Source organism: Paramisgurnus dabryanus, chromosome 17, assembly GCF_030506205.2.
Source record: "Paramisgurnus dabryanus chromosome 17, PD_genome_1.1, whole genome shotgun sequence".
Taxonomy (NCBI): domain Eukaryota; kingdom Metazoa; phylum Chordata; class Actinopteri; order Cypriniformes; family Cobitidae; genus Paramisgurnus; species Paramisgurnus dabryanus.
The window spans coordinates 23450824-23475975 of NC_133353.1; the positions used below are offsets into that span (position 1 = coordinate 23450824).

The 25152-nt window shown below is 36.8% G+C and overlaps 2 protein-coding genes and 1 long non-coding RNA gene across 6 annotated transcripts in view; 1 reads left to right on the plus strand and 2 right to left on the minus strand.

The window, feature by feature from the left end:
- The window catches only part of ktn1 (kinectin 1), a 47178-nt gene extending 38897 nt beyond the window's left edge, over positions 1–8281 (minus strand). For 2 of the 4 annotated variants that reach the window (XM_065288598.2, XM_065288597.1), the window contains exon 1: positions 8111–8281. The gene's annotated coding sequence lies outside the window, so the exon portion shown is untranslated. The remainder of the gene's footprint in view (positions 1–8110) is intronic. The other 2 variants (XM_065288600.2, XM_065288599.2) reach the window with 1 other exon arrangement.
- Positions 7359–17540, plus strand: LOC135778149 (uncharacterized). The gene is made up of 4 exons (XR_010544416.2): positions 7359–7477; positions 12241–12386; positions 13140–13856; positions 17082–17540. It is a non-coding gene; the product is annotated as an uncharacterized lncRNA (long non-coding RNA).
- On the minus strand, positions 11239–24415 carry msh4 (mutS homolog 4). The gene is made up of 21 exons (XM_065288601.2): positions 23975–24415; positions 23555–23695; positions 23300–23463; positions 23024–23134; positions 22720–22835; positions 22364–22537; positions 21895–22024; positions 21248–21290; positions 20912–20979; positions 20630–20704; positions 19129–19193; positions 17934–18103; positions 17050–17186; positions 16302–16405; positions 16094–16218; positions 14068–14268; positions 12727–12845; positions 12267–12395; positions 11993–12164; positions 11793–11881; positions 11239–11674 (listed from the first exon to the last, which is right to left on the minus strand). The coding sequence occupies exons 1-21, from the start codon at positions 24228–24230 to the stop codon at positions 11492–11494; spliced, it is 2772 nt and encodes a 923-aa protein (XP_065144673.1). The 5' UTR covers positions 24231–24415; the 3' UTR covers positions 11239–11491.
- Between the last annotated feature and the right edge of the window lie 737 nt (positions 24416–25152).

Sequence of the window (25152 nt, forward strand, 5' to 3'; positions counted from 1 at the left end):
AAGCTACAGTAACCCTAATTCATTTGTCAATAATATTAAAGGGGACATACCATGAAAATTTAACTTTTTCCATGTTTAAGCGCTATAAATGGGTCCCCAGTGCTTCTATCAACCTAGAAAATGTGTAGAAGAACAACTCGGTAACGTAGTTTTGGTAAACCATTCTCCACAAGAATTTGGCTCCCCTTGTGATGTCAGAAGGGGATAATAAATACTGCCCCTTAATCTGCACTATCCAACCACACCACTGCCATTTAGTATAGAGATCAGCTCATTTGCATGTTAAAGGACACACCCAAAACAGCACATTTTTGCTCACATCTACAAAGTAACAATTTAACATATTATAATAAATGATTAATATGATATTTTGAGCTTAAACTTTACATATATACTCTGGGGACACCAAAGATTTATTTGACATCTTAAAAAAAGTCTTGTGAAATGACCACTTTAAATAGAAAACCACCCTTAGCAATATGGGGCATTGGTATCAGCCGATCATGACGACAAGAAATCGGTACTCGGTATTGGCTGCAAAAATCCTGATCGAGAATGCCTATTTTTTACTAATTCTATCTAGGCACAGGGTGGCTACTTTGAATTTGATAAAATATAATACTTTTCCTTAATTTGGATTATGTATTTGATATTTCCTTAATATTGGAATTTTTACATAATTTTTACATTGATGTTATAATTCTGATAAGTTTACTAACCCTAAGTAACCCTAAACTTTTAAGCTGTAATAAATAAAGAATAAACTGGTGCTGACTTGTGAGTGGTGACAGTAGTTGTCCATTCCTGTGATCGCTGCGCTAAATAAAAATACAGGCACTAAATTGCTGTTATTATCAAAACATACAGTACTGCATTTTTAAGTTGAATGGATGTCACCATAGAGCTGTCACACCCTTCACTTAGAAATCAATTGCAATGACATCCTGAACTCAGTGCAGAGGGGCTTTGCAAGGCATAAAAATATCCTCTGCACTAGCAGCCTGACATGGAGTGGTTTCGGTTCTTAAAACAGCATTCGCTTGCCCTCAATGATAATCTTCTCCAAAAGCTCAGAAAGCAAAGGCCTCAGTGCTGTCCTTTTTTTTTTAACAACCTTTTGACACCGAATATGAATATTACGTTAGATATATTTACAATATGAAGTGAACCAGTGGATAAAAACAATGCATTTCCAAAAAACTAAACAAAATTCTTTATCCTAACAACAGAGAATAAGGAAAAACGCTGATGGAGGACATGAAAAGTGAAAATGTAGACGTTTGGTTGAATGCTTCAGTACAAAATGTGAAGTAAACAGAAACAGTGCAGTGTTGTACTGGATGACATGGCTTGCTGCATTCTGCCTTCAGGATAGTGAAGTAAACACGGACAAGAGGCATTAGGTCCAGGAAAAGCTATCTGTCTGCTAGGGCTGGACCAGAAAATTCGAATATTCGAATATTCGTTCGGTGGGTTGACATTCGATTTTCAGTTTTGAGATTCGAATATATATATATATATATATAAATATTTTTCAGCGTTAATGCAGAGCTTTTGCCAAGCAGGAAGTGCGCTTCACACTCCCGCTCTGTAGGTGGCGCAGAGAGACCAACATCCATAGCCAACAGCCATCAAAGTCCACCAGTAGAAGAAGAGATCGCCTCGAACGGAAAGCGCGCTTCCTGCTTTGGCATTCACGCTAATAGTGTTGTAAATAACGTTCAGTTTCTTGCAAAAACTGATTGATTTGCTTCACAAGACGTCAATATGTCACACGGAGATATGGGGGATTACTTTTGTATTGGATATATATGCTTTAGCTCTTAAAGTGTGCGGATCGGTTGACTTGCATGACGGAGCACTGGGGTTTCTGCAAAATATCTTCATTATTGTTCTGATGAAAAAAACATATTGGATGGTGTAAGTGTTATAATAAATAAACTTGATTTTGAAAGTATGCTACCGTTTTATTACAGTTTGTTGAACTTCGTTCATTTATTTTCGTTGTTTTATTTAAATAGCCTACCCTACGTTGTCAGTAATTACTGTGCTGCTAATTTCTGATACGGGAATGTTTGTTTGTTAGACAAATGTTGTTAGAAAATAGGCTACCTTATTAAAAGTATTGGTCTTGTGTTTTGTTTCACTAATGCTGTTCTCGCATGATGCATGACAGGCACGCCGCTTCCGGCTTGCGCTGTTCTGTAGTATTTTTAAAGTTTATTAATTCTAGAAGTGTCACATGTCCATATTGCACGAAAAAAATGCACTACACTCCCTTGAGTTCGCAGCAACACATCCGCCACATAATAAAACTGTGGATAGACAGACACACACATACACACACACACACACACACACACACACACACACACACACACACACACACACAGATTCCTGCCTTTATTAAAGAGAAAAAATATGTTCAGCCCCTCCTTCCGAAGCTTCGAATATTCGATTTTATTTCTACTAGAGCTTCGAAGCTCAAAAAATGGTATTCGGAACAGCCCTACTGTCTGCAGTCCGATCTGCGTTTTCAAAAGATCTACTGTATTGGAAATCTGGATAAACTGACACATTAAGAATAGATCTCTATTTCAGTGCCCGAGAAGCCTTTAAAGAGCCCACTTCTTAAAACAACATATTTTGTAAGCAAATAAGATATACCGTGAACTCTACCTTTATACGTAAACACTATGCCATAGTAAACAAATAGTCCTTGGGCCACAACTGTACCTGTAAATCTGGAAAAGATCTGGAATGCTTGTCATTCAAGTCCTACCAGCCTTACAAGCTTATTTATTTCCCATTTCATCTAATTGGATTGCTTCGCTTGCTACTAGTCTGAACATAATGCACAGCTTAACACATTTTACTACTAAATTCAATAAAATGTCTGCTGATTCCACCTGGGCATATTTGAGACTACAGTCCTCTCACACTGAAAAGTGTATTGGCAGAAGCAAGACTGTGAGAGGTACAACACTTTAAATATGAACAACGATTGTTATTGCATAAAGCATTTGGGATTAAAGCCAAAGCAGCTAAGGAATTTCGAAAACTGCTCAAAACATACAAGACAGAACAAGCAGCTGTTGAGGTGCAAGCAAAATCTGCTCACTGCTTTTACTTTCATACTCCTCGCCAAGTATTTGGAAATAAAAAAAATCTGCGTATTAGATTCACAGCTTTGGAGATGGGTGTGGTGTGCTAACTTTCTCTAAACTGCGTGTACTTTTCTGTGTCGTGCTCGAAGGAATTGAAAACAAATATGAGAGCCAATGTTGTTCCAATGAACTTTGCTACATGATGGCCTGTTTAGCTTGGCATATCTCTGAGAGGCAATTGCTTCATCAACGTGTGACAAAACACTGATATCTACATAAATGACTTTTAGATAAATCTGTATCTAAAAATCAACAAACTATGTCTTACACTCATATGCACTTCTTAGCCAAAGACTAAAGTGATATTCAGAATAGCATTACACCACACAGCATGTATACTTTTATGTATTGTGGACCAAATGTAATATGTGGTTCAGCCATAATTTGAAAATCATCAGAGTGGTCAAAGTTAAGGGCCACTTGGTTGTAACATGTTGTTTTTAACACTCCTTGGATATAACCCATCCTAAAACCCATGCTTTGTAAACCAAACTGTGGTCTGTATCTTATAATATCCAGCTAATCTAAGATCCATCCCTTCAGTTCCGTTTACAAGGAACCCAGAGGGAACAGGAAGTAAAAATGAAGTAATCCACATTAAAATAAATACACTGCTCTCACTGTTAATTTAAATACACACCGCTCTGAACAATAGATGGGACAAACAGAGGAAAATACTGCTAAACACTGGTCCAAAGGCATCAAGGTGTGGCAAGTAGAGCCCCACAAACAAAATGACTAAAAAAAGTTTCTTTCCTTGGTTGGCATGTTCCACATCGAAACAAGAAGTCACAGTGGGAAATTTCTAAGAAAAACTGTTCCTTTATCCTATAGTCAATAGCTTTTAATTTATATCACAGCCTACTTCTTGACCGTTGAAATAGTACGCTCTGTGTGGGTGCAGTATGCATACACTACAAACATACTACATCGGTCATGTTTGATCACCTATGACGTACTAACAACAGCGAAAGTAATTTGTTAAATAATAACAATTTAACCACAATTCACATTTTCACACTTGGTACATTTGACACCTACACTTGAAAAGAAACATCTGGCTAACAGTGGATATATACTTTCCATTCAGAAATATGATATATTGCCATAAATAAACATTATTTATAGTATATTTAACACACATAAGAAAATTCGGATAAAAGTATTTGATGCATTCTGACAAATCTCTGCAGAACCAGTAGACCATCCAGGTATTGTTCTTCTGTTCTTTGCATACTGAGGTTTTGGACATTCAGTACTCATTTTGGATACGAAGTATGGACAAAGTCGGACAGAGGGCATGATTTGCACTGTTGGACAAGTTATTTGAATAAAGCTTATTACTTTTATTTCAATTTATTACAGGACCGGCACCACGAGGGAAAAGGAGGCGTGCCCCCCCCCCAGTTTTCTTTTCAGACATAAATTAAATTGGAGAGCTAAATTCTGTCATATACTTAGAAATAACGGTTTTGTTAATAATGTGTATAACTGAATTCTTCCGATGACTGCAACTACCTAATCTCAGGCGATTGGCTTCTGCCGAGCTGGCATACATGAAAACGAAGTACAATTAAGCAACCTAGGTGGCGTTTCCTTAATGTTTCAGCCTGCGAAGTTTTAAACATTTGTTTTTTAAAGGTGCAGTGTGTCATTTTTTAAGGATCTCTTAACAGAAATGCAAAATTATATACAAAACTATATTATCAGGGGTGTGTAAAGACCTATTATAATGAACTGTTATGTTTTTATTACCTTAGAATGAGACGCTTTTATCTACATACACAGATGCTGCGTCCGAAGTCGCCTACTTCATACTATATAGTACGCGAAAAGCAGGCGAGTAGTTATGCCATCCTGGTGCTGAGCCTGATTTAATAACTAATTTAAAGCTTATTCAAATTATTACTAATCACTATAGCTGGGCAGTATGGCAGTATATAACGTTACCGTGAAATGAAATGTTAACCACCACAGATTTTTCTATTTCGTGTATACCGCAGAATGTAAATAAGTGGGCGTGTCTAACTTAGCACTTCTGCATGTTAGACTGAGTGTGACAGAGAAGTGTGAAACAATCCATACATAACAAACGTAAGAGAAAGATAAATATAAGTCTCTAATTTCATAATAAGGGCAAGTGAATCCACTGATTCACCCTCTATCTGTGCTCACGCAGGGTTCTCTCGAGGTGTGTGCAAGGAAAAGCACAATTCATTCCTATGGCTCCAAACAAAAGTTTTATTTTGGGCAACCATACTTACTTATGTAATAGTCTTTAAAGAGGGAAAACATGGAAGCGTTTGGTGGCTTCTAAATTCATCCCTGTTTGGAGCCAAAGGAATGAATGGGGCTAGGCTAAATGCTAACACATTCAAAAGGCGCTGTACAAAGATTAAAAGTGCACGCATTAAAAAAAGACAGGTATTTATTAATGTATTAAGTTGAGGTAAGAACCAGGGTTCTAAATTAACACCCGCCAACCCGCCAAATGCGGGTTAAAATTCATTTTGGCGGGTGTTAATAAAAACTTACTAGCCAGTTTGGCCGGTGATGCATGAGGCATTGCATGCAAGATACATAAAGCTTCGTTCTCGGTCATTTATCCCTCTGGCAGGACATTTCCCATGAACACTGTGCCGTAATACGTGATGATGTTTATACGCCAATTGGCTGCGCGCAGTTTGCAGCGAAACCAGCGCGAGAAACCATGGAGAACGAACGGGCAGAGCAGGGAGGATAGACTAAAAGACAGCGGTGTCGCCACACCCCTTTACTGGGGCATGTGATCCAGTGTAAATCTTTTGTGCCCATGTGTAAATCTCAAGTTTAAATTTTAGCAGTTAACTAGTGTATTCCTTAACAAAGAAAATAGCGGCATGTATCCGTCTTTGCGTTCCTCCGCGCGCGCAACTGCATCCAAAAGGGGACGCCACGTGAATGAGTAATTATGAAAACATGACGAGAAGTAAGTTTCTAAATCATAATGCTAATCTTATTTTGACTCGATCATTATTGGCTTCTGTAGATGGACATCAGAAATGTTTTTTTTGCAAAGCAGGGAAAGGGAAGCAGAAAGGAAAGATTATGAGATTAAGGGAGGTAAGACAAACTACATCCTCACTCTGTCAGGTCTCAAACATTAGAGGAAAAATCTCAGGAAAACCTTTTGTCAAGTCTATAGGATTGCATTGTTGCTGAGAAAATCCACAGATGTATGTGTTATACTGTTCTGTATTTGCAGATATGAAATTAATATTTAGTTTACTAATATTTAACTCTAGGACACTAACTTACATAACAGTTAGCAGTAACTGTGATTGAGATTATTTAGTATAGCAGTCATAAAATGACTGGTTTCTTAAAATATTCTTGTAAAAATAAGTTATTAATCATTGCTATCATTGTATAATGTAGAAAATATTTCTCTGCTGTCATTATTACCAAACATTTTCTGCCATGTATGCCTCCAAACATGTTAATAATGTTAGGTATGATGAAGATTATACTTAAATATTATTAAATACATATAAATCTTTCACAGTAACTGTTGCACTGTAGAATAGTGGGTTAAGCAAAGGACATTGTATACTTGCACACAGCAGGCTTTCAAAAAAGTCAGCAAAAAATGGGGGGCATGTGCCCCAGTAAAGCTTTATGTCTATCGACAGAGAAATGTTTCATCACAAAAATGTTGTCATGTTTTGTCAGGATTGTCTCATGCACGCGAAAGAAAAAAAACAAATCATTGTTGCATTTAGTGGCACTCATAATTTCTCTTATTTTCACCGGAAAAAATTTGGCTAGTGGAAATGCTGATTGGCTGGTAACTTTAGAAAGTTACCAGCCACTTTGGCTGGTGGTCAAAAAAGTTAATTTAGAACCCTGGTAAGAACATAATAAAATATTGAAAAAAATGGTGGTGTTTTCCTTTAAACTTAGCCGCTGTACTCTGCTTCTTAAGTTGTCCACTGATTTTTCTGTGTATTCTCCTGATTTTATTTGTGTAAAGCTGCTTTGAAACAATTTAACAATTGTGAAAAACACTATATAAATAAAATTTAATTTAATTTATAGTAAGGTGCTGGGAGACACCTGTCATTGTGCAGTATGTGGTACTCTCTCCCTGAATAAAAATATTTGCGCATGCGCGAATTTCAAGGCTAGCTCATTAAAACCACCCATCTCAGGTAATCTCCTTGGTCAAATCTACATCATGGCGCAGGTGTAATGCTTAAATCTTACTTGGCTATAAACACAACAATATAAACAGATTTCTGGCTGGGGATCTAAGACACATCAAGCGACAGGTGCAGTAAAAGTTTATATCTTAATAAGAGTTAACAATGGGTCGGGAGAAGGAGCTAAGTCCAGCATTCCTGTTCCTGGTTAAAATTATATCCCATGGCAGTCAGGATTTAAAGTAGGTCGAACGGTTTAACAAGAACCTAGCTGTCACTGCACTGCCAATATGAATAACCAAGTAACCAGCAGTTTTTTTTAGCAAAATATATATTGAGACTTGTCAGGCAACTGTGCAGTGGAAAAAGGACAAATAAACCAGAGGAAGACAAATGATTTCGCATACAATGGTCATCGACAGCCCTGTCACACTGCATTAGTACCACTAGCTTAGCTTAGCTTTAAAGAGACAGGCGTGGATTGACCGGACATGATCAGCTTGTTCCGCAGGTATAAACCTTATGTAAATAATATAATAACAAAAAGCGAAAGTATGCATACTATTAGTCAATCTACAGTGAGTATGCGGTATTTTGTAAATGTATCATTATTTAAACCTAAAGCCTTGACCAGTTAAAGGCTCCTTGTGCTTCAGCATGGCATGGAGGAGGATTGGCGAATCAGGTAGTGCGCTAGGCCCTGTATAATCTTCACAATCACTGCCACAGTGGATAAAAATATTAAGCAGGTGCTCCGCTTACCTGCAGTGATTTTCTTGCTGTTATTATACTGTCGGTATGAAAAGGCGTTCAGTAAAGAGAGCGCTTTGGACTGCGGCTCCGGCCCGGCTGTAGGCGGCTTGTTTCGCTTTGGCAGGGTCAGGTCAGTGAAGGCTGAAGCGCACACAGTGAGCAGAGACGAATCTCTGCTGGAGAAACCGGGGATGACGTGCAGCGGAAATCTCGGGGAGGCGGGGTTGCAAACTCTCGCGATGATGAGCTTTCTCCTCAAAGTGGTCGGCACGAAGCACCTCGGCTACAGTATGATCTATCTATCTTTAATGTATTTATTTGAAACTCCCCCTGGCTCTGTTCTTGCCTATTATTTGTTGTTTCTGTATTAATGACTTTATTTGTGTGTTCTTAATGTTTTTATCGTAAAAATTATAAAAAAAAGGAAAAAAGCTCCGCTACAGTATAGTAATAAAATCAGGTTTTGTATTTTATAATACTTTTATTTTTTTTGTCTTATTTGTATATTATTTTTGTACTGTGGCCTGTTTGTATATTAGTTTAATTGCTAAACCATATTTTTATTTCTGATTGTAGATATATTGACTATAATATGACTGACAGTTTAAAGGAAAACACCACCGTTTTCAATATTTTACTATGTTCTTACCTCAACTTAGACAAATTAATACATACATTTCTTTTTTCAATGCGTACACTTAATCTTTGTACGCCGCGTCGTGAATGTGTTAGCGTTAAGCCTAGCCCCATTCATTCCTTAGGATCCAAACGGATAAATTTAGAAGCCACCAAACACTTCCATGTTTTTCCTATTTTAAGACTGTTACATGAGTAGTTACACAAGTAAGTATGGTGGCCCAAAACAAAATGTGGCGATTTTTGAAGCAGATAAAAATGAGAACTATATATGTATGGTGACAGAGCACTTAGTTTGCAGCACTTCGACCACAGGGCAGTAATTTTAAGGTAATTTTGACCAGCTTTTTAAAGGAAATGTTCGAAAATACACATACCCACACTGCCAAAAGCACCAAAAGTTGATTAAATGACCATGGTTTTGGTTCACTTGACTGGCCAGCAAACTCAACAGACCTGAACCCCATAGATAATCTATATATATTGTATGTATATTGTCATGAGGAAAATGAGAAACCAGAGACCAAAAAATGCAGATGAGCTAAAGGCCACTGTCAAAGAAACCTTGGCTTCCATACCACCTCACCAGTGCACATCTCTATGCCACAACGAAATGAGGCAGTAATTAAAGCACAATGATTAAGTACATAAACTGTAAATGAACATACTTTCCAGAAGGCCAACAATTCATTAAAAAACTATTTTGGTCTCATGAAATAGTCTAATTTGTTGTGGTATTAAATTGGTGGGATTTTGTTAAATGTGAGCTAAAACCATCACAATTGAGAGAGAGAGAGAGAGAGAGAGAGAGATGACTGGCAATATAACTATACTGCCCTACAAAGCCTAAGCGCAGTAACTACGCATTTGGTCAAAATTGAGTTAAGAATTGAAATAGGCTTTGTGAGACCTGTTGTGTCTTGTGACACATTCTCCTGGTTCAATCTTGTCACATTTCAAGGAAACGTGTGTGCCAAAATTGCAGTAACATGTTTGACTGGCTGGTGTAAAAAACTTTAGGGGCATTTTTCTCAGTTTCAGTGTTTGCATAGTTACTACACTTAGCCTTTGTAGGGCAGTATACCATGTGTGTGTGTACCTGGTAATTAACCAATTGTCCCCACAAAGATAGGAATACCAGTGTTTTTGTGACCTTGTGGGCACATTTTGATGTCCCCATGAGGAAACAAGCTTATAAATCAAACAGAATGATGTTTCTTGAAGATGTAATGTATCAGAAAGTTTTCTGTGATGGTTGGGTTGGGTTAGTAGTGGAAGGGAATATAATATACAGTTTGTACGGTATAAAGTGCATTACGTCTATGGAATGTACTCACAAAACATGGAAACCAGAATGTGTGTGTGTGTGTGTGTGTGTGTGTGTGTGTGTGTGTGTGTGTGTGTGTGTGTGTGTGTGTGTGTGTGTGTGTGTGTGTGTGTGTGTGTGTGTGTGTGTGTGTGTGTGTGCACGTGTATAATATATTTATGGTTTCGATTGCCAGGGAGCGTGCATACTACATATGCCATGACCTTACATCTAAGTCATATGTAATTATACTTTTTTGGTTTGGTAAAAACACAATTCTGGCATTCAGGTGAAACTTAATAACATGAAACTTCAAACAGTTGTTAGAAATAAATAAAAAATTGTTGATAGCGGTCAGATTTTTTTTACCAGTGTAATGAAGAAACATGAGTGTAAGATTTAAAATATAGGAATTAATTACTTGGTCACAACTTGTCACAACCCCCTGTGCTGATAGTGATCAAAGACTATTGTCACAGCTGTTTATCCAATACAGTGGAGGTTAAAGGTGGTCTTCTGATTGGTCAGTTTTGTATTTTGTTGGGTTTGGTCAAGTACATTGGGGGTTAAAGGTGATCTTCTGATTGGTCAATTTGAATGTATCATGTTAGGTTTAATCACATGGTCAAGAGATAGAGGATAAAGGTCAAGGGGTTTATGAGCTCTTGGCTTTTGCTTTTGCATTGGCCTTTTCCCTTTCCTTTTCTTCTTCACCTGAGCTCTGGGGTTCAGGCCATTAGGCCTAGATTCCAGTTCTCAAGTGTGAATCTCTTTCTTCTAAATTTTTTTCTTTCTTTCTCTGTTTTCTATCTTATCAGGTAATATCTCACATATATTGGAAACCGTTAATTGTTTGTATTATTTACCAATTCATGCATTTATAGTGTAACCATTTCAATTGTAACTTTAAGTCAGTACTGTTATTAAACATTTTAATTTACAAATCTGTTGTTTAGCTTTGATTTAGTGTTAATACTTAAATGCTCCATATTGCAATACAATATTTTCATACTCTAGCAATGCTCTCAGACATATTGTGTCTGAAACCCTGAAACGATTTTAGTTTTGTTCCCCTTCCGAAACCTGAAATCCCTTACAATGGTATTGAAGATGAATTTAAGAAAAAAACCTCTGATTCAGCTTTCAGGTTATTATGTAACTACAGTCAATAACAAAGAATGTTGTCATGTTTTTAATATCTCCCTTTAAACAGCTCCATTTATAAAAAATAATATTCTAACAGCAATTACAGAGCAAGGTATTTTTACAAACAACTTACAACAAAAAATACATATTATAAATCATAAACATTCTCCTGGCTATTTTTTTTGCAGAAGTCTGGTCTTGTTCAAGATCTTGTCTGAAATGATAAAAATGAGCACACTGAACTGATTTTCTGAAATCCTACCCTTTATTCCAACCCCAAGTCTTATTCCTCAAACTAGACTTCACTCCTCTGTTGTCTCTGGACTGTTTTGTAATTCAGTTTCGTAGTGTCTCTTCAAGCCTTTTAGGTAGTGACGTAGGCTCTGTGGATCTAGCCGTGAGTTACGGGCCGTCTGCAACAGTCTGGTGCCTAGACGATATACTGCCCTCTGTCTGAGAGTGGCAGGGTCACTATAATGCTTGGCCTATGAACAGGACAAAAGGAGATGCGTGAAGATTACGTCAAAGGAATGTAGAGAACTAAGACTGGTCTGTGGGGGTTTTTTTTGCACTTCTGTTTCACATGTCAAGGATGAAACATACCCACAGCCTTTGATTGATTTTTTCTGCAACAGTTTTGGCTTCCTGAATAATGTCTGTTGGTAATGCGGTCATCTCTGCTGCTCTTATACCTATACAAATAGCAGAAAATGTCTTTGCTTTATTAATTCTAGATGTTCTGCATATATACAAAAGTATAGTTTTAACATCGTGAAATACATGGTATTAAACTTGTAAATTACCATAGTTACGCTCATCTGAGTGACCTTGGCTTAGCAGATATGTGTACACTACACTATCCGCTCTGCCATCTTTTTTGACATGCTGAACCTGCATGTGTTTGTTTTCCACGTTGGGGTAAAGAGTTTCAAGCTGACACAGCTCAAGAAAGTGTGTGGCAAACAGTGTGAAGGCCTACAAGAGCCAAAGTATACAATGTGACTTATCTACCCGAATATCTGTTGAGTATATGTTCTTTACCTCTTATCAGGAATACTTTGATACTATATGAAGTACCTTAAGATTGATGAGGAATTCACAGACACTGTGGCAGATACCAACCCCCTCCTCTGGACTGGTGCCTCGACCCAGCTCATCTATAATAATAAGCGACTTGGCACTTGCATTGTGGATGATGTAAGACACCTAGAAGTATTTAAACACAAAAATTATTTTAATGACTATATGTGAGATGAACTTAACCCTACATATCTTTAAACATTTTTGTATAAAATTACATAAATATGTATAGCTATATTTATTAAAAAACACTGGTAGCTACACTAAAAAAAATTGCGTCAACTTGTTACATCTACTACTAAATTTTTCCTTCAACTTAAAAAGTTTACATGAATTCTTTTCACTTTGTAACACAATTTTCTTCAGTGTAGGGTAGTAGTAAAATATCTGAATGTGTGCAAAAATCATTTAGTAATACTAGATACACTGTATGTTTTTTGCACAATGCTTAATTAACCTCTTTCATCTCAACCATAAATGTAGAGGAGTTGGTTTCGAAGTCATCATCTACGCCTATTCTCGTAAATATTTGATCAGCAATACGAAAAGAGCCATACTCCGCAGGCACAAAGGATCCTGGAACAAAGACTTTGTAAATAAGTTTGTTTGAAACAGCTGGTGGAAATTCATTCAGAAAGACAAAAATAGTCCGAAAGTTCAAACCATTTGCCAAAAACATGCTGATTTTCCACATCCCAACTCTTTATTATTATTAGAGGTCACGTTTCCATTTCATCCCATTTTTTAAACTTTAGTTAGTGTGTAATGTTGCTGTTAGAGCATAAATAATACCGGCAAAATGATAAAGCTCAAAGTTCACTGCCAGGCGGTATATTTTCTTTAACAGAATTCCCCTTTCAATCCCTACAGCGAACGGCCGGTTTGGACTACAGCCCTCTACTTCCCTGTTGAATGACATCAATATAACAGTGGCGGCTCGTGACTGCTCATCCAAGGATGCGCTAATTCAAAATAAGTGTTCGGATTGTCACGTGTGTGGTTCCCTTTTCCAAAATATGTGTCCTGCGTGTCGAGAGATCCTTTGTGCATCACGTGTTTTGTCAAAATAAGTGCCTGCTGCACACGCGTCAAAACCGTTTATGATAAAAGATACGCTCACGTTCCCAAAATACATGCTAGACACTTCCTTAACAGGAAACTCTGATTACGCATAAGATTATGCGAGTATCTGGCAAACGCAAGCGTCTATTTTATCATAAACCCTTTAGACGCGTCTGCAGCAGGCACTTACTTTGGCATGACACCTGATGCACACATATTTTGAAATTATGAACCACACACATGACAAGCTACATACATGTTGTGACGAACTTCGCTTCGTGCGCTTCAAAAAAGAAGTCACCAGCCGCCACTGCAATATAAGAGTTTTTGACTAAACTCCGCCCACAGGAATACGTCAGTCGCCAGCTAAGCTCAAACAGCACTGCTAAGCTAAGCTGCTGTTGAATCACAACACACTAAACAAACTACACAATCAGAACTCAATAGGTATTTATGAAGGAGGGACTTCCTAGGACAAGGAAGACATCAGCCCGTTTTAAGAAAAGTGAAAGCAGCGGTATACAGGTAAGTAAATTTTGTGGAAAATACTGCGTTTTTTTACACGTAAAACATGAACACAATGACTGTTAACACAATCAAAGCTTAAAAAACACAGGAAGAACGGGACCTTTAACATTTTCCACATTTTAAAATGATGAAATAACACCCATAAAAGTACTAATTATTTAGTGACCAGATAAAATGCTAAGCATTTAAAACCTTTATTAATACTTGCCTATCTGAGCCATTATCTGGCAGAGGGCCACCTGTTTGAGGTAGGTGGACTTGCCACTCATGTTGGGGCCCGTAATGATAACAAAATTGCTTCCCTCAGAAATGTAGCTGTTGTTAGAGATGTGTTGTTGCCCAGAAATGCGCTCCAGAATGGGGTGGCGACCCTGCTTAATTGCCAACGTATCGGTGAACTCAGGACGTACTGCAGGAAATCCAGACAGAAATCAGAATACTACAGTTATTAAAAGTATACAAAGAAAATCAGGACCACACATGCTCACAATAAATGTACATGTGTCTAGTGGTCAAAACCGAGATTACATACAGCTAAAACGAATTGGAAGTCTGGAATTATCAACTCCCATATAAAAGGAGATGGTCCTCACTGCAGAACATGACATCCAGGGGGCAAGGTTGGATCCAGATCCAACTCCAACCAGTTTATATACTTTGCTCCATGAACCAGCATATTTGCAATGTTGCATGCCACAATTAGTTGCAACATATCAATATAAGTGTATGTTTGATTAAAGGAGGTATTTCATCCATTCCGACTTATTAACAGTTAAAGAGTTTGATTCATCATGCTAAACATGGGCAAAGGTTAAAAAAAACTATTTGGACGTATGACAAAGTATTTCTTTTTTTATTTTATTTGTGATCAATATTTTTTATTTATTTATGGAAATTTATCCAAACTATATACAACAGATGCCATGATTACTGCCACACATTGTGTGTACATGTAACGTCCAGATATAGACAAATGTACAGGTTAAGTAGTACAGAAATGAAAATCGTGTAAAACAAAATTGAGTAGGAAATTAAGATCAAAGCCCTTACAGTCATTAAAAATGGTATCAGCGTTTCAATTTGTCCAATAGGATTTCTGCCATTTCTTCCCAGCTTCTGATAGTCCTATGACAAAGTATTTCTGTGCTGAATGCACTTCGTTGGGGTTCTATCAAGTTTCTAAAAGTGTTTTTTACTTAAGCAGTGCTACAAGTACAGTGAAAGTCCTTATATGGGCACTTCACTCAGAATCCGCTTGTTACGTCCGATATCATGCAACACTTACAGGTCCAACCCATCTCAAATGTCATAGGGAAATAACAGAAAAATCACACTACTATACACTCATATCATAATGCAAAACTACCAAAAAAAAACCCAATCCTAATTTTTATCTCCATAACAAAATCCGAGATGACCAGACATGGACTCATGGACATTAATATTTTATATATTTTTAATAATATTTTTTATTATTAATATATTGCTGTCACTAATTCCGTGAGGCTGGAGAGTTTATAACCTTTTTGCTTAAATGTGTAATATGAACAAATATGGCTCATAAACGGCTGTTTAAATAATATTCTCTATAAAAATTTGTGGATGCTTGGACTCTGAAACAGCATTTCTTATGTCATGACTTAAAAAGCGGATGGCGCCTGCACACATAATAATAATAATAATAATAATAATAATTCCTTACATTTATATAGCGCTTTTCTCAGTACTCAAAGCGCTTTACATATGAATGGGGGAATCTCCTCAACCACCACCAATGTGCAGCATCCACCTGGATGATGCGACGGCAGCCATATTGCGCCAGAACGCTCACCACACACCAGCTTATTAGTGGAGAGGAGACAGAGTGATATAGCCAATTAGTATGAAGGGATGATTAGTAGGCCAATGGGAAAGTTTGGCCAGGATGCCGGGGCACACCCCTACTCTTTTTCGAAGGACATCCTGGGATTTTTAATGACCACAGAGAGTCACACATCACCCAAGAGCTGACAAGAAATCAACGTTACCAAAGAATTGTGTTGTTGTTTGTGAGGGAAAGTTAAGCTTGTTCAGCTTCCAAAAAAAAAAAACAGCATTATATAGCTCCACCCCTGGATCTGGAACCAACCCCCGGATGTGTTGTTCTGCAGTAAGGCACTACTTGAGAAAAGAACCAATCGCTAGTTTGACAGGGTCACTGCAGCTGCTATAGAAAATTAAGAACAAGACTTTACCGTATTCTGACACAGTGCAAGCATGGGCCAAAGACAGCAGCATATCCAGCATAGACACAGCATCAGATAGCTTGTACAGGCAGTAGATGTGTTCATAGACCTCACTGAGGAACCTCGACACAACCCTGCAGAATAAAATGCAGTTAATGGCTAAAATGGTACATAGACTAGAATTGCTAGTGTGGAACTTACTCTGATTTATACTCACACATAAGAAATGTGAAAAATCTCCTTTAAAGCCTCTTCACAGTGGTCATTCATTTTCACAAGGTCTAATGTGGTGAAACCATAGTTGTTTTTCTGCTTGGTCACCTATAGAATTGAGTTTAAGTCCATCAGCAAACACATGCAACCAGACACTTTAACCTTATTTTGATTTTTCAATATTTGTAATTCTATTTAGAAAAACTTTGCATAATCATTACAATTGTCTGTTGATGATAATAGTGTTTATCAACTGTTTGGCCAAATGTAGATTCTCTTTTCTAATAGGACTTAAAACTTAATATCTGTGACAAAGTGTTACTGTATGTTTTTCACTTAGCATTTGAAACAACCAAATAAACAACTGTAATCCTAATTTAAAGTTTGAAATGTTATAACTTTAAAAACAAAAATGTACTTAAGAAGAACTTTTAAGAATAACAAAATATTATTTACAGTTTTCTTAAATAATAATTCTAAATTTGATTTTTTTTTTTGTGAATCTGCTTCCATATCTGATCTTTGTGTAGGCCCAGTTAAGTTCTTCAATACTGCATTTTTTACATTTTTATATTGCATTGTACATAGAGTCATTATCATGCTGAAATAAAAAAGGGCCCTAACCGGCAATAACCAAATCCATTAGAAGAATTGTCAACATACTTTTAGCTACATACTGTAGATTATGTATGTATATTAGCGGTACGTTACATTACATAAACATCCTGATAGAGGTTCAATCTTTTATGTACTTTAATGAACTCCTCTGGTAATGTCCCTCCAGGTAAAATCACACCCTCCAGTCTCATTTGAATGAAGAATCCTCGTGCACTGCTGAAACTTGTCCGTAGGGGAAGGCTGTACTTTTCTCCAAGACGATCAACCAATCCTGATCCACAAAAAAAATCCATGAAAACAACAATGCTAATGTTCATGACATATAAACAATAGAACGTGAATAGATCTAAGTAGTCATAGCTACAGGTATATGGCTTTCCTGTTAAAAAATTACCTACTTTAGGCTGTGGCAGTACAGAGATGTAAGGGACATACAAAACAAATGTGTATCTGTACACTCTAAGAAATATGTGTTCATTTTTAACAGATTGTTTTGTGTTATCCTATATAACACATTATGTATTATTTTAACACATTATGTGTCATTTTGTGTTCAAATAAATTAAAGGGACAACACAAGATGTGTTAAAACAACACAAAGTTGACTATTTTGCAATAACCTAGATGTTCATCATTAGTTCATCGTTAGTCTTCTTTACTCTTCTAAAGAGTGGACTACAGAGGACTAATAATGAACAATGATGAGTTCATCTGTCTGTGCATGTCAAATGTCTACTAGGTATGTCAATTGCTCGTAGTCTACATATGCAATCTAAGAAAATGCTGGATTATTCTGGGTTGACCTAGAAAATGTTTATATTTGACCCAATAATGGTTTAAAAGCAATCCAGCATTTTGAGTTGAAACAAGCCAGCATGGGGTAAATTACAACCCAGCGTTCTGGGCTCGTCCCTTTTTGACCCAATGCTGGGTTGATAATTATATAATATTTTTTCTCTCTGCCCTGCAGAGAAAAATGACAATACATCCCACTTTTTACGTACTGTAAGGAGCTTACCTGCTATGTCATCTACTACCTCTGTGTAGGCCCGCCTTGCAATGTCTAGAAACTCATTGACGTTGGGGCGCACAGCATAGCACTTCTGTGCGCGCATGTGCAGACTGCTTTTCATGTAGCTGGTGTCATCATTTATCATGGATTTTATCTGGTCCAGAATGCTGTTAAACCTTAAGTAGTGCAATTAGGACAGTAAAAAAACATTGTTATACCTAATGGGCTATGTACAAGACTATACATATGAAGCAATGATTGCATTTCTGCATATAAAAGAAAAACAATTAGGAGCCCAGCTTCAAAAGCAGCTAAACGCCATCTCTGTCAAAAATGAGATATGATATAAACCGAATGCTCTCGGCACATATCATACTTTCATCATATTTTTCGCTTTAAATCTGCTTAATCCGGGCCTCAGGTCATTCAGAAATACTGGTTTGATGGGGAGAATCCATTTAGAGTCTGATAAAAAAAAAGGCTTATTTACAAGAAAACATGTTAGTGGTCTCAAACTCCCATCCTGTGGGCCATTTGTGGCCCTTCCTCCCCCTCTCTGAGGCCCGCAGGGAGGAATAACATAATCTGGCCCGCAGAAAGATTTTTATTTACTTAGTTTTATATTCATTTCATTATTGATGTTTAAGGGGCCGATGTTTAAGAGCTGTAACTCGGGGTTACTCAGAGAAAAGCTGCGGTGGGGTTTGTAAGTTCAAGTCACAGCTTCCATTGGCGATACCTCATAAGGAATGTGAGCGGTAAATGTAATGCATCACATATTAAACTACGGATGAGGAAAAAGTCATATTTAAGATAATATAAGATAAAGTAATATTATTTTTTAAAGAGATGGAACATAATCAAGTCAATTCAGTGACTCTGAGATACTAATATGTATCTTTGAGGTACTAATATGAACATTTTAGGTGTAAAGCTGTAATTTTTAGAAGGGTACAGCCCCAGTGAAAGCTGGGATACATATTTTGACAATTTTTTACTGACAGTGTACACACTTCGTACTCTGACAGTAAAGAGCCTTCTGTTTTTACTATATGCACAGGAGTGCATCTTATTGAAGAACAGGCTCATGTTTCATGTTTGACTTAAAAGGTCAGTATAAGATGCAAGCACATTCATGTATGCAAATATAGTTCACAGAGCTGAATATAGGTACAGTTAGGGAGTGTGTAAAAGTTATTACCTACTGTCTTCAAGTGAAGTATAATATGCTTCCAACAATGCTGTTTTCGAATGTTTTAACCTTGCCTAATCGGGGAGAAAATTGTACAGTTAAAGGGTTGTAATGTTTTTCACTGTGTCATTCAGCTGATGCTACTTTAAATATGTCTTAATAAATCATGAAATTAAATTCTTAATAATAAAACATGATAAAGAACCTATAGACAATAACACACTTGAAATGTACGTAGATCTGTCCTCAATGTCAGTCTCCGAAAAATAAATATGGCACTTATCTAAACTAGGATTATGTAATGGCAGGGGCCTCATGATACAATACATTCAGCTGGTAAAATAAGTATTGAACTCGTCATGATGGTAAGCACACAACAGACTGTACCTATTGACTTACATTGTAGGAATAACAAATACTATGGGAGTCAATAAGTAACTGTGTGCTTTTGTGTTTAACAGAATAAAGAAACTCGTACAGGTTTAGAACAACATGAGGATGAGTAAATAATAACAGAATTGTCATTTTTGGCTGAACTATCCCTTTAAGTTATGTGTAATCATGTAATATGACACAAGCAAAAGTATTGAACCCCTGAAAAAAAGGAGGTGCAAAAAGGCATGAAAAGCCAAGACAGTCACTAATAAAAAAGCAATACTGTCCCTTGTCAATGCAAGTAATAACAGCTGATTCATTCCCAAATGATGGCATTTAATGTATAATGTATGTAATAATGGTTAACCCCAAACACAAAGCCAGGGAGACTCTCAATTGAAAGAAAATAAAGCTGCAGAAATGGCTTAGCCAATCACCTGACTTAAAACAACTGAAAATCTATGGAAAGAACTCAAGATCAGAGTTCATAGAAGAGCCCAGAACCTTCATGATTTGAAGACTGTTTGTGTGGAAAAAATGTGTCAAAATCCCAGCTGAGCAATTCATGCAACTAGTTTCTCCATGCAGGAGGCATCTTGAAGCTTTTATTACCAACAATGGCTTTTGTACAAAGTATTAGATAAATGACATGTTCATTTTACATTATTACACATAACTTAATTTATGGATGATATGACTTAATTTCTTTGCATGTGTGGATTGCATGGGTAGTTCCCAACATCTGGCGAAAATTTCATGGATTTCAATAGCACCTTTCAAAATATGTTAACTGAGAAAAATTGTGACGTGTTCAATACTTATTTTACCGGCTGTAGCCTACCACGGTACATGAGGCACGATACAAACTTTTATGATATGTTGGCAGTACGATACAATGCATAATACTATACACTGTAAATAGATTTGAAGAAATTTATAACTAACCCATTTTAATTTATATGCAAAGGTATTTGCATTGCACAGGGTCAGTGAACAGTGAACACACTGAAATGTATAATGCACTCCTAACTAAAATCTATAACATAATCAAAATCAAAATGATTAAAAATACAGAGAAAACTGTGTGTAATATTAATACATACACTATTTTTGAAATTGTACAGACAATTCTAACCTTAAGTGGCGGGACCAATTCCAGAACGTGCTTCAGCTGAATTACTTGTGTTATTTTTGCTTCAGCCACCGATACCTAAAGTGAAAAAATTGGAAAACTCAGTGTCTACACTACTTGTGGCACTTATAGTTGTCACTGTAAATTAAGCTGGGAAATGAGAAATTATATGAAAAAACACCAATAGATTTCTCACACATAAAATTTCCCTGAACTACACTGAATAACAAAAATGAAATAATTACACAAGCCGTCATTCCAAAAAAAGAAGTCTGAATTTCATACCGTCTCTTGCTTTGGGACCTGAATAAGAGCAGACAGCAGCTCATCTATATCCAAGAAGTTTCCAATAGCTGTGAATCAGAGAACAACATCAATACAGTTTTCCCATGTAGTGCTAGATATGGCATTCAGTCATCATATAATAATTTATAATGATTGTACGATTTCAGGTGATACCTAGAAACTATAAAGACTTTGAGACCACAAGCCTAACTGTTTAGTCACTATGTATAAAAGCAAATTGCTCCGTGAGAAGTTCACAAAGCCAGAGAAAAAATAAAAAGGACAAAGAAACCAACGTTTATAAAACTGAGGTGTATAACATAAAATTTAAATTACCATTCTTTAATCCGAAGAAGAGCTCTTCATTCTGCAATAACTCCTGGAAAAAGATAAAAGAAACGATTAAAGGATGCATTGAAATAATATGTTAAATTATGTTTAATGTTCAAATGTTATCTGATATCTACATGGAAGGTATGTGGCTTTATTAAGTGCAAAAATTATTCAGAGACGGTTTTACATGTCCATTTACAACCATGTTATCATGTTATGGTTGTTAATGGATTGTTAATTTTTGTTTTATAATTATGGACCTGCAAAACGTAACTGTAACATCAATAACAGAATTTCAGCCTAAATGCTAGCATTTACATACAATTAACTGGCATAGCACTGACTCAACTTTGTTTTAGCATTGTAACAATGTTGTAATTAATTTAATGTGTAATTTAATGTTGGGGCATACATCTTGACCTAAACGTCAGTGTTGGTGTTATCTTGAGATTGGCTGTCTTTTGCATGCACAAGGCTTACATAAGAAGGAGGAAACAGTCGCGTTTGAGGCTCATGATATGTCATTACCATGTACAGAGCTCGTATTATTCATCTATGCCTAGGTAAATACAGTTTTACATTCTACAACACCTTTAAATGACTTTTCACCAAGAAAAAACTGCAGGAAGATGAACATGACAGCTGATCACCTGTATGCTATCCAGGCGTGAGTTAATAGTGGCCACATCCTGCAGGGGCTCGAGAATATTGGAGCGTAACCTTCTTGTGCCACCAGCGGTCTTGGTGTAGTTTAACACGCCAAACAGAGTGTGATCACTTCTGTATAAAACAACATTCTGTTACTGCCATTTGAATGTTCAAACAGTACTAGGAATATACAGTTATTTACATAGCTTCTATTTATAATAACAAAATGTAAGTCAGAATAAAAGTAACTGTCAATCATTATAACTAGGGATGCACCAATGTATCTGCCTATAATCGATATCGGCAGATAAAACAGCTGATGATCAGAACAGATTATACTGTATCCTGGGAAAAGGGGCAAACTTATGCATCAGAACTCGTGCTTAAATTGGATGACAATGACTTTAGAGTTGCAGTTTGTATGCCCGGCACTTGATAATAAAAAAGTAAAAAAAATAAATTATAACCTACCTGTGATCTCTGTTGTTTACTACTAGCTCTAAGTTGCTGGCCGATATTGTGTCAATCATGGCTGTCTGCTCGCTGCCTGTAAAGGTCACTTTCACTGACTTAGGAGCATATACAGAGTTCTGAACAAACTCAATGTATTTTAGAAGGGCAGATGCAGATGCCAGGCAGTAGTATCTATAGACAAGACACATTGTATTATTTTAATACTTTCATTAGTACAACTAATCATTGCAATTTATCTATTTTTTTACAAAACTAAAACATGCAAATAATTTACTATGACACTAGTGAAAGGTCACCTCTGAGATGTGTATTTTGATTTCTTTATGCGCTGACCTTATAATAGTGGATCTTACTTGGTTTGCACTTCCATCAGTACAGTGCTATACTCAGGCACACAGAGCTGCTGTATGTACTCCAGGCCCTTCTTCTCATTGAAATACTTCCTTAGAATGGCAGTAAATGTGACTGACTGGACAGGAAGCAAAAGGACATGTTCAGCACTCTGATGGAAAGCGGCAGTGGTCTTTATTTATATTTAATTAATTAAGATGAAGGTGCATGCTGGATCAATGACAAAAGTTGTAATTTGCAACCTCCACACTGTCACCCTGGCATGATTTACATTGGAGATAATAAGTTAAAAAGAGTGCATGATACCGGAAAGGACTCTGTGATGAGTTTGTAGAGTTTGGTTCCTTGTCCTTTTACACTAGCAGTGTCTGGCATCAGAATTTCAAGAGGCATCAGGTTATGCAACTTGGTAATTACCTAAATAACATTCAACGTTATTTTGAATGTGTCAGTTCAACAATTTCAAAGAGTTCAACAATTTACAGAATACAAATGCATAAAACACTGCATCCATAGTTATAATACATTGTGTATTATTATTCTTTTTTTAAACAAGCTCTATTTTGTGCAATATTTCATTACCTTGGCATATGTTCCAGTGTCGGCAAACTGTGAAAGTACCAGTTCTGGGCATTTCATGTTGATACTGGCCATGCCAATCTCACCACGGGCTAAACCACGACCTTCCACCAAAGCCACTAACACAGAGGCGGAATGAGACAGCATTGCGGATGAAGATGATGTCACTGTATTAAAGATTTGCAAAGCAATCAGCAATCACTTTAGGAATAAAATCTACAAAACATAGCTAAAGTCGTTGTATAGTTAGTTGCATACTGCAGTCTCTCTGAGGAGTTTGGCCATGGTATGTGCGTGCAGGCGTTGTCCTCAAATGTGGAGTGCTGAAGCTCCTAGACAGGACAGTCGGACCAGATGAACCCACTGACGAACTGATCCTGAAGTTCACCTGTTCCTGAGCTGAGAAGAAATGATAGATCTAGTGTGTGAAACTGTCAATAACCTATTTTAAGGTCAATATCCAGCAAGTATAGGTCTAATATAGGCAATATAAACTTGCACATATTCATCTATGAGGTATTATGCTTGTTAAATGGTTCTTAAACGTTACTAAAAATACTTATTATAGCTCTGTATCACAATTTAGTGCAAACACAACTAGTAGTTGATCTTCCATTTGACTTTAGACAGTTTCACTTAGATTTTAATCTTATATTTTAGTTGTAATTCCTCTGTCACCTTCAGCCGGTGGTGTTTCAGTGAACACAGTTGTCCGACCACCCGTTTCAGTGGCACCTGTTGATCCTGGACATAGACCGTTCCCAACATCATCTGATCCAAATGAAGTCTGTAGGACAGAAGAAGATCGAGGATCCAGCTGTCTGCAGATTACCTGACCATAGTTGATGGAGTTAAACGGAGTTAAAGTACTGCTGTTTGGTCCAGGGTCAGAGCTGGAGCCAGGTGTCACCTCTTCAGTGCTGCTACGCAGCATCTTTCTGCCTCAACAGAGATTTACAACATAATGAATAAAACTCTTATTTAGCATTGCTAAACAGGGCTAAACTGAAAGGGTTACTTGTTGATCTAGGACCAGTGTGAGAGAGTTTTTGTCCTAACATAATTTATTTGTGGCTTTTTACTTGGGTAACTTTTGTTAATCGTGTTGATGTTTATCATGTTTTTTTTTCTGACCGGCGTCACAAGTGACGCATAGTATCTTGGCTATTCACAGAACTAGTAACACTTCACAATACGTCATGCATAGATTAAAAGTTTAATAAATTATAATATATAATACAAGCTTTGCACAATATACATCCACTAGATTAAGTATACAATGCATTCATGCCCCTAACGTTACATTTGTTCAATAATAAACTAAGTAACGTCAACCACACTTCCATATGCTTTTTGTGCCATCTGTTGGTAATATGTAGATACTACCGCACATAAACATTCGTCCCAATAAAATCTACGCCAGGAAAAGGCCAAATTAGTTTAGTCTAAAATTGTTATATGCTAAAGAAATAGTATTTTATGCTACTTCCTACAGTGTTTCGTCAAAAAATATTAAAGGGTCGCTCGTTACGTGACATAGAACTTTGGTTTACCATTAATGTTTCTCACGGTTCCTGTTAGCTAACTTATTTCTTCATAACTAATACTTTACCAGGAGGAAATGTAGCGTTTCTGTAAGAATATTCTTGTTTGTGTTCAGTAACAATTAGGCCTACCTCATTAACTCACCAGACTAACCGTCCAATGTATGTAGGCTGCAGTCATTTTCGCGCTTAAAGCGCGCGCTGCAAATAACGTCATATGACTGGGTCGTGTTGGGCAGTGAGCAAGCAGTCCACTAAAAGTAAGTAGCCATACATTTTTGGACTCATAAATAAGTATTTCAATAACTAATT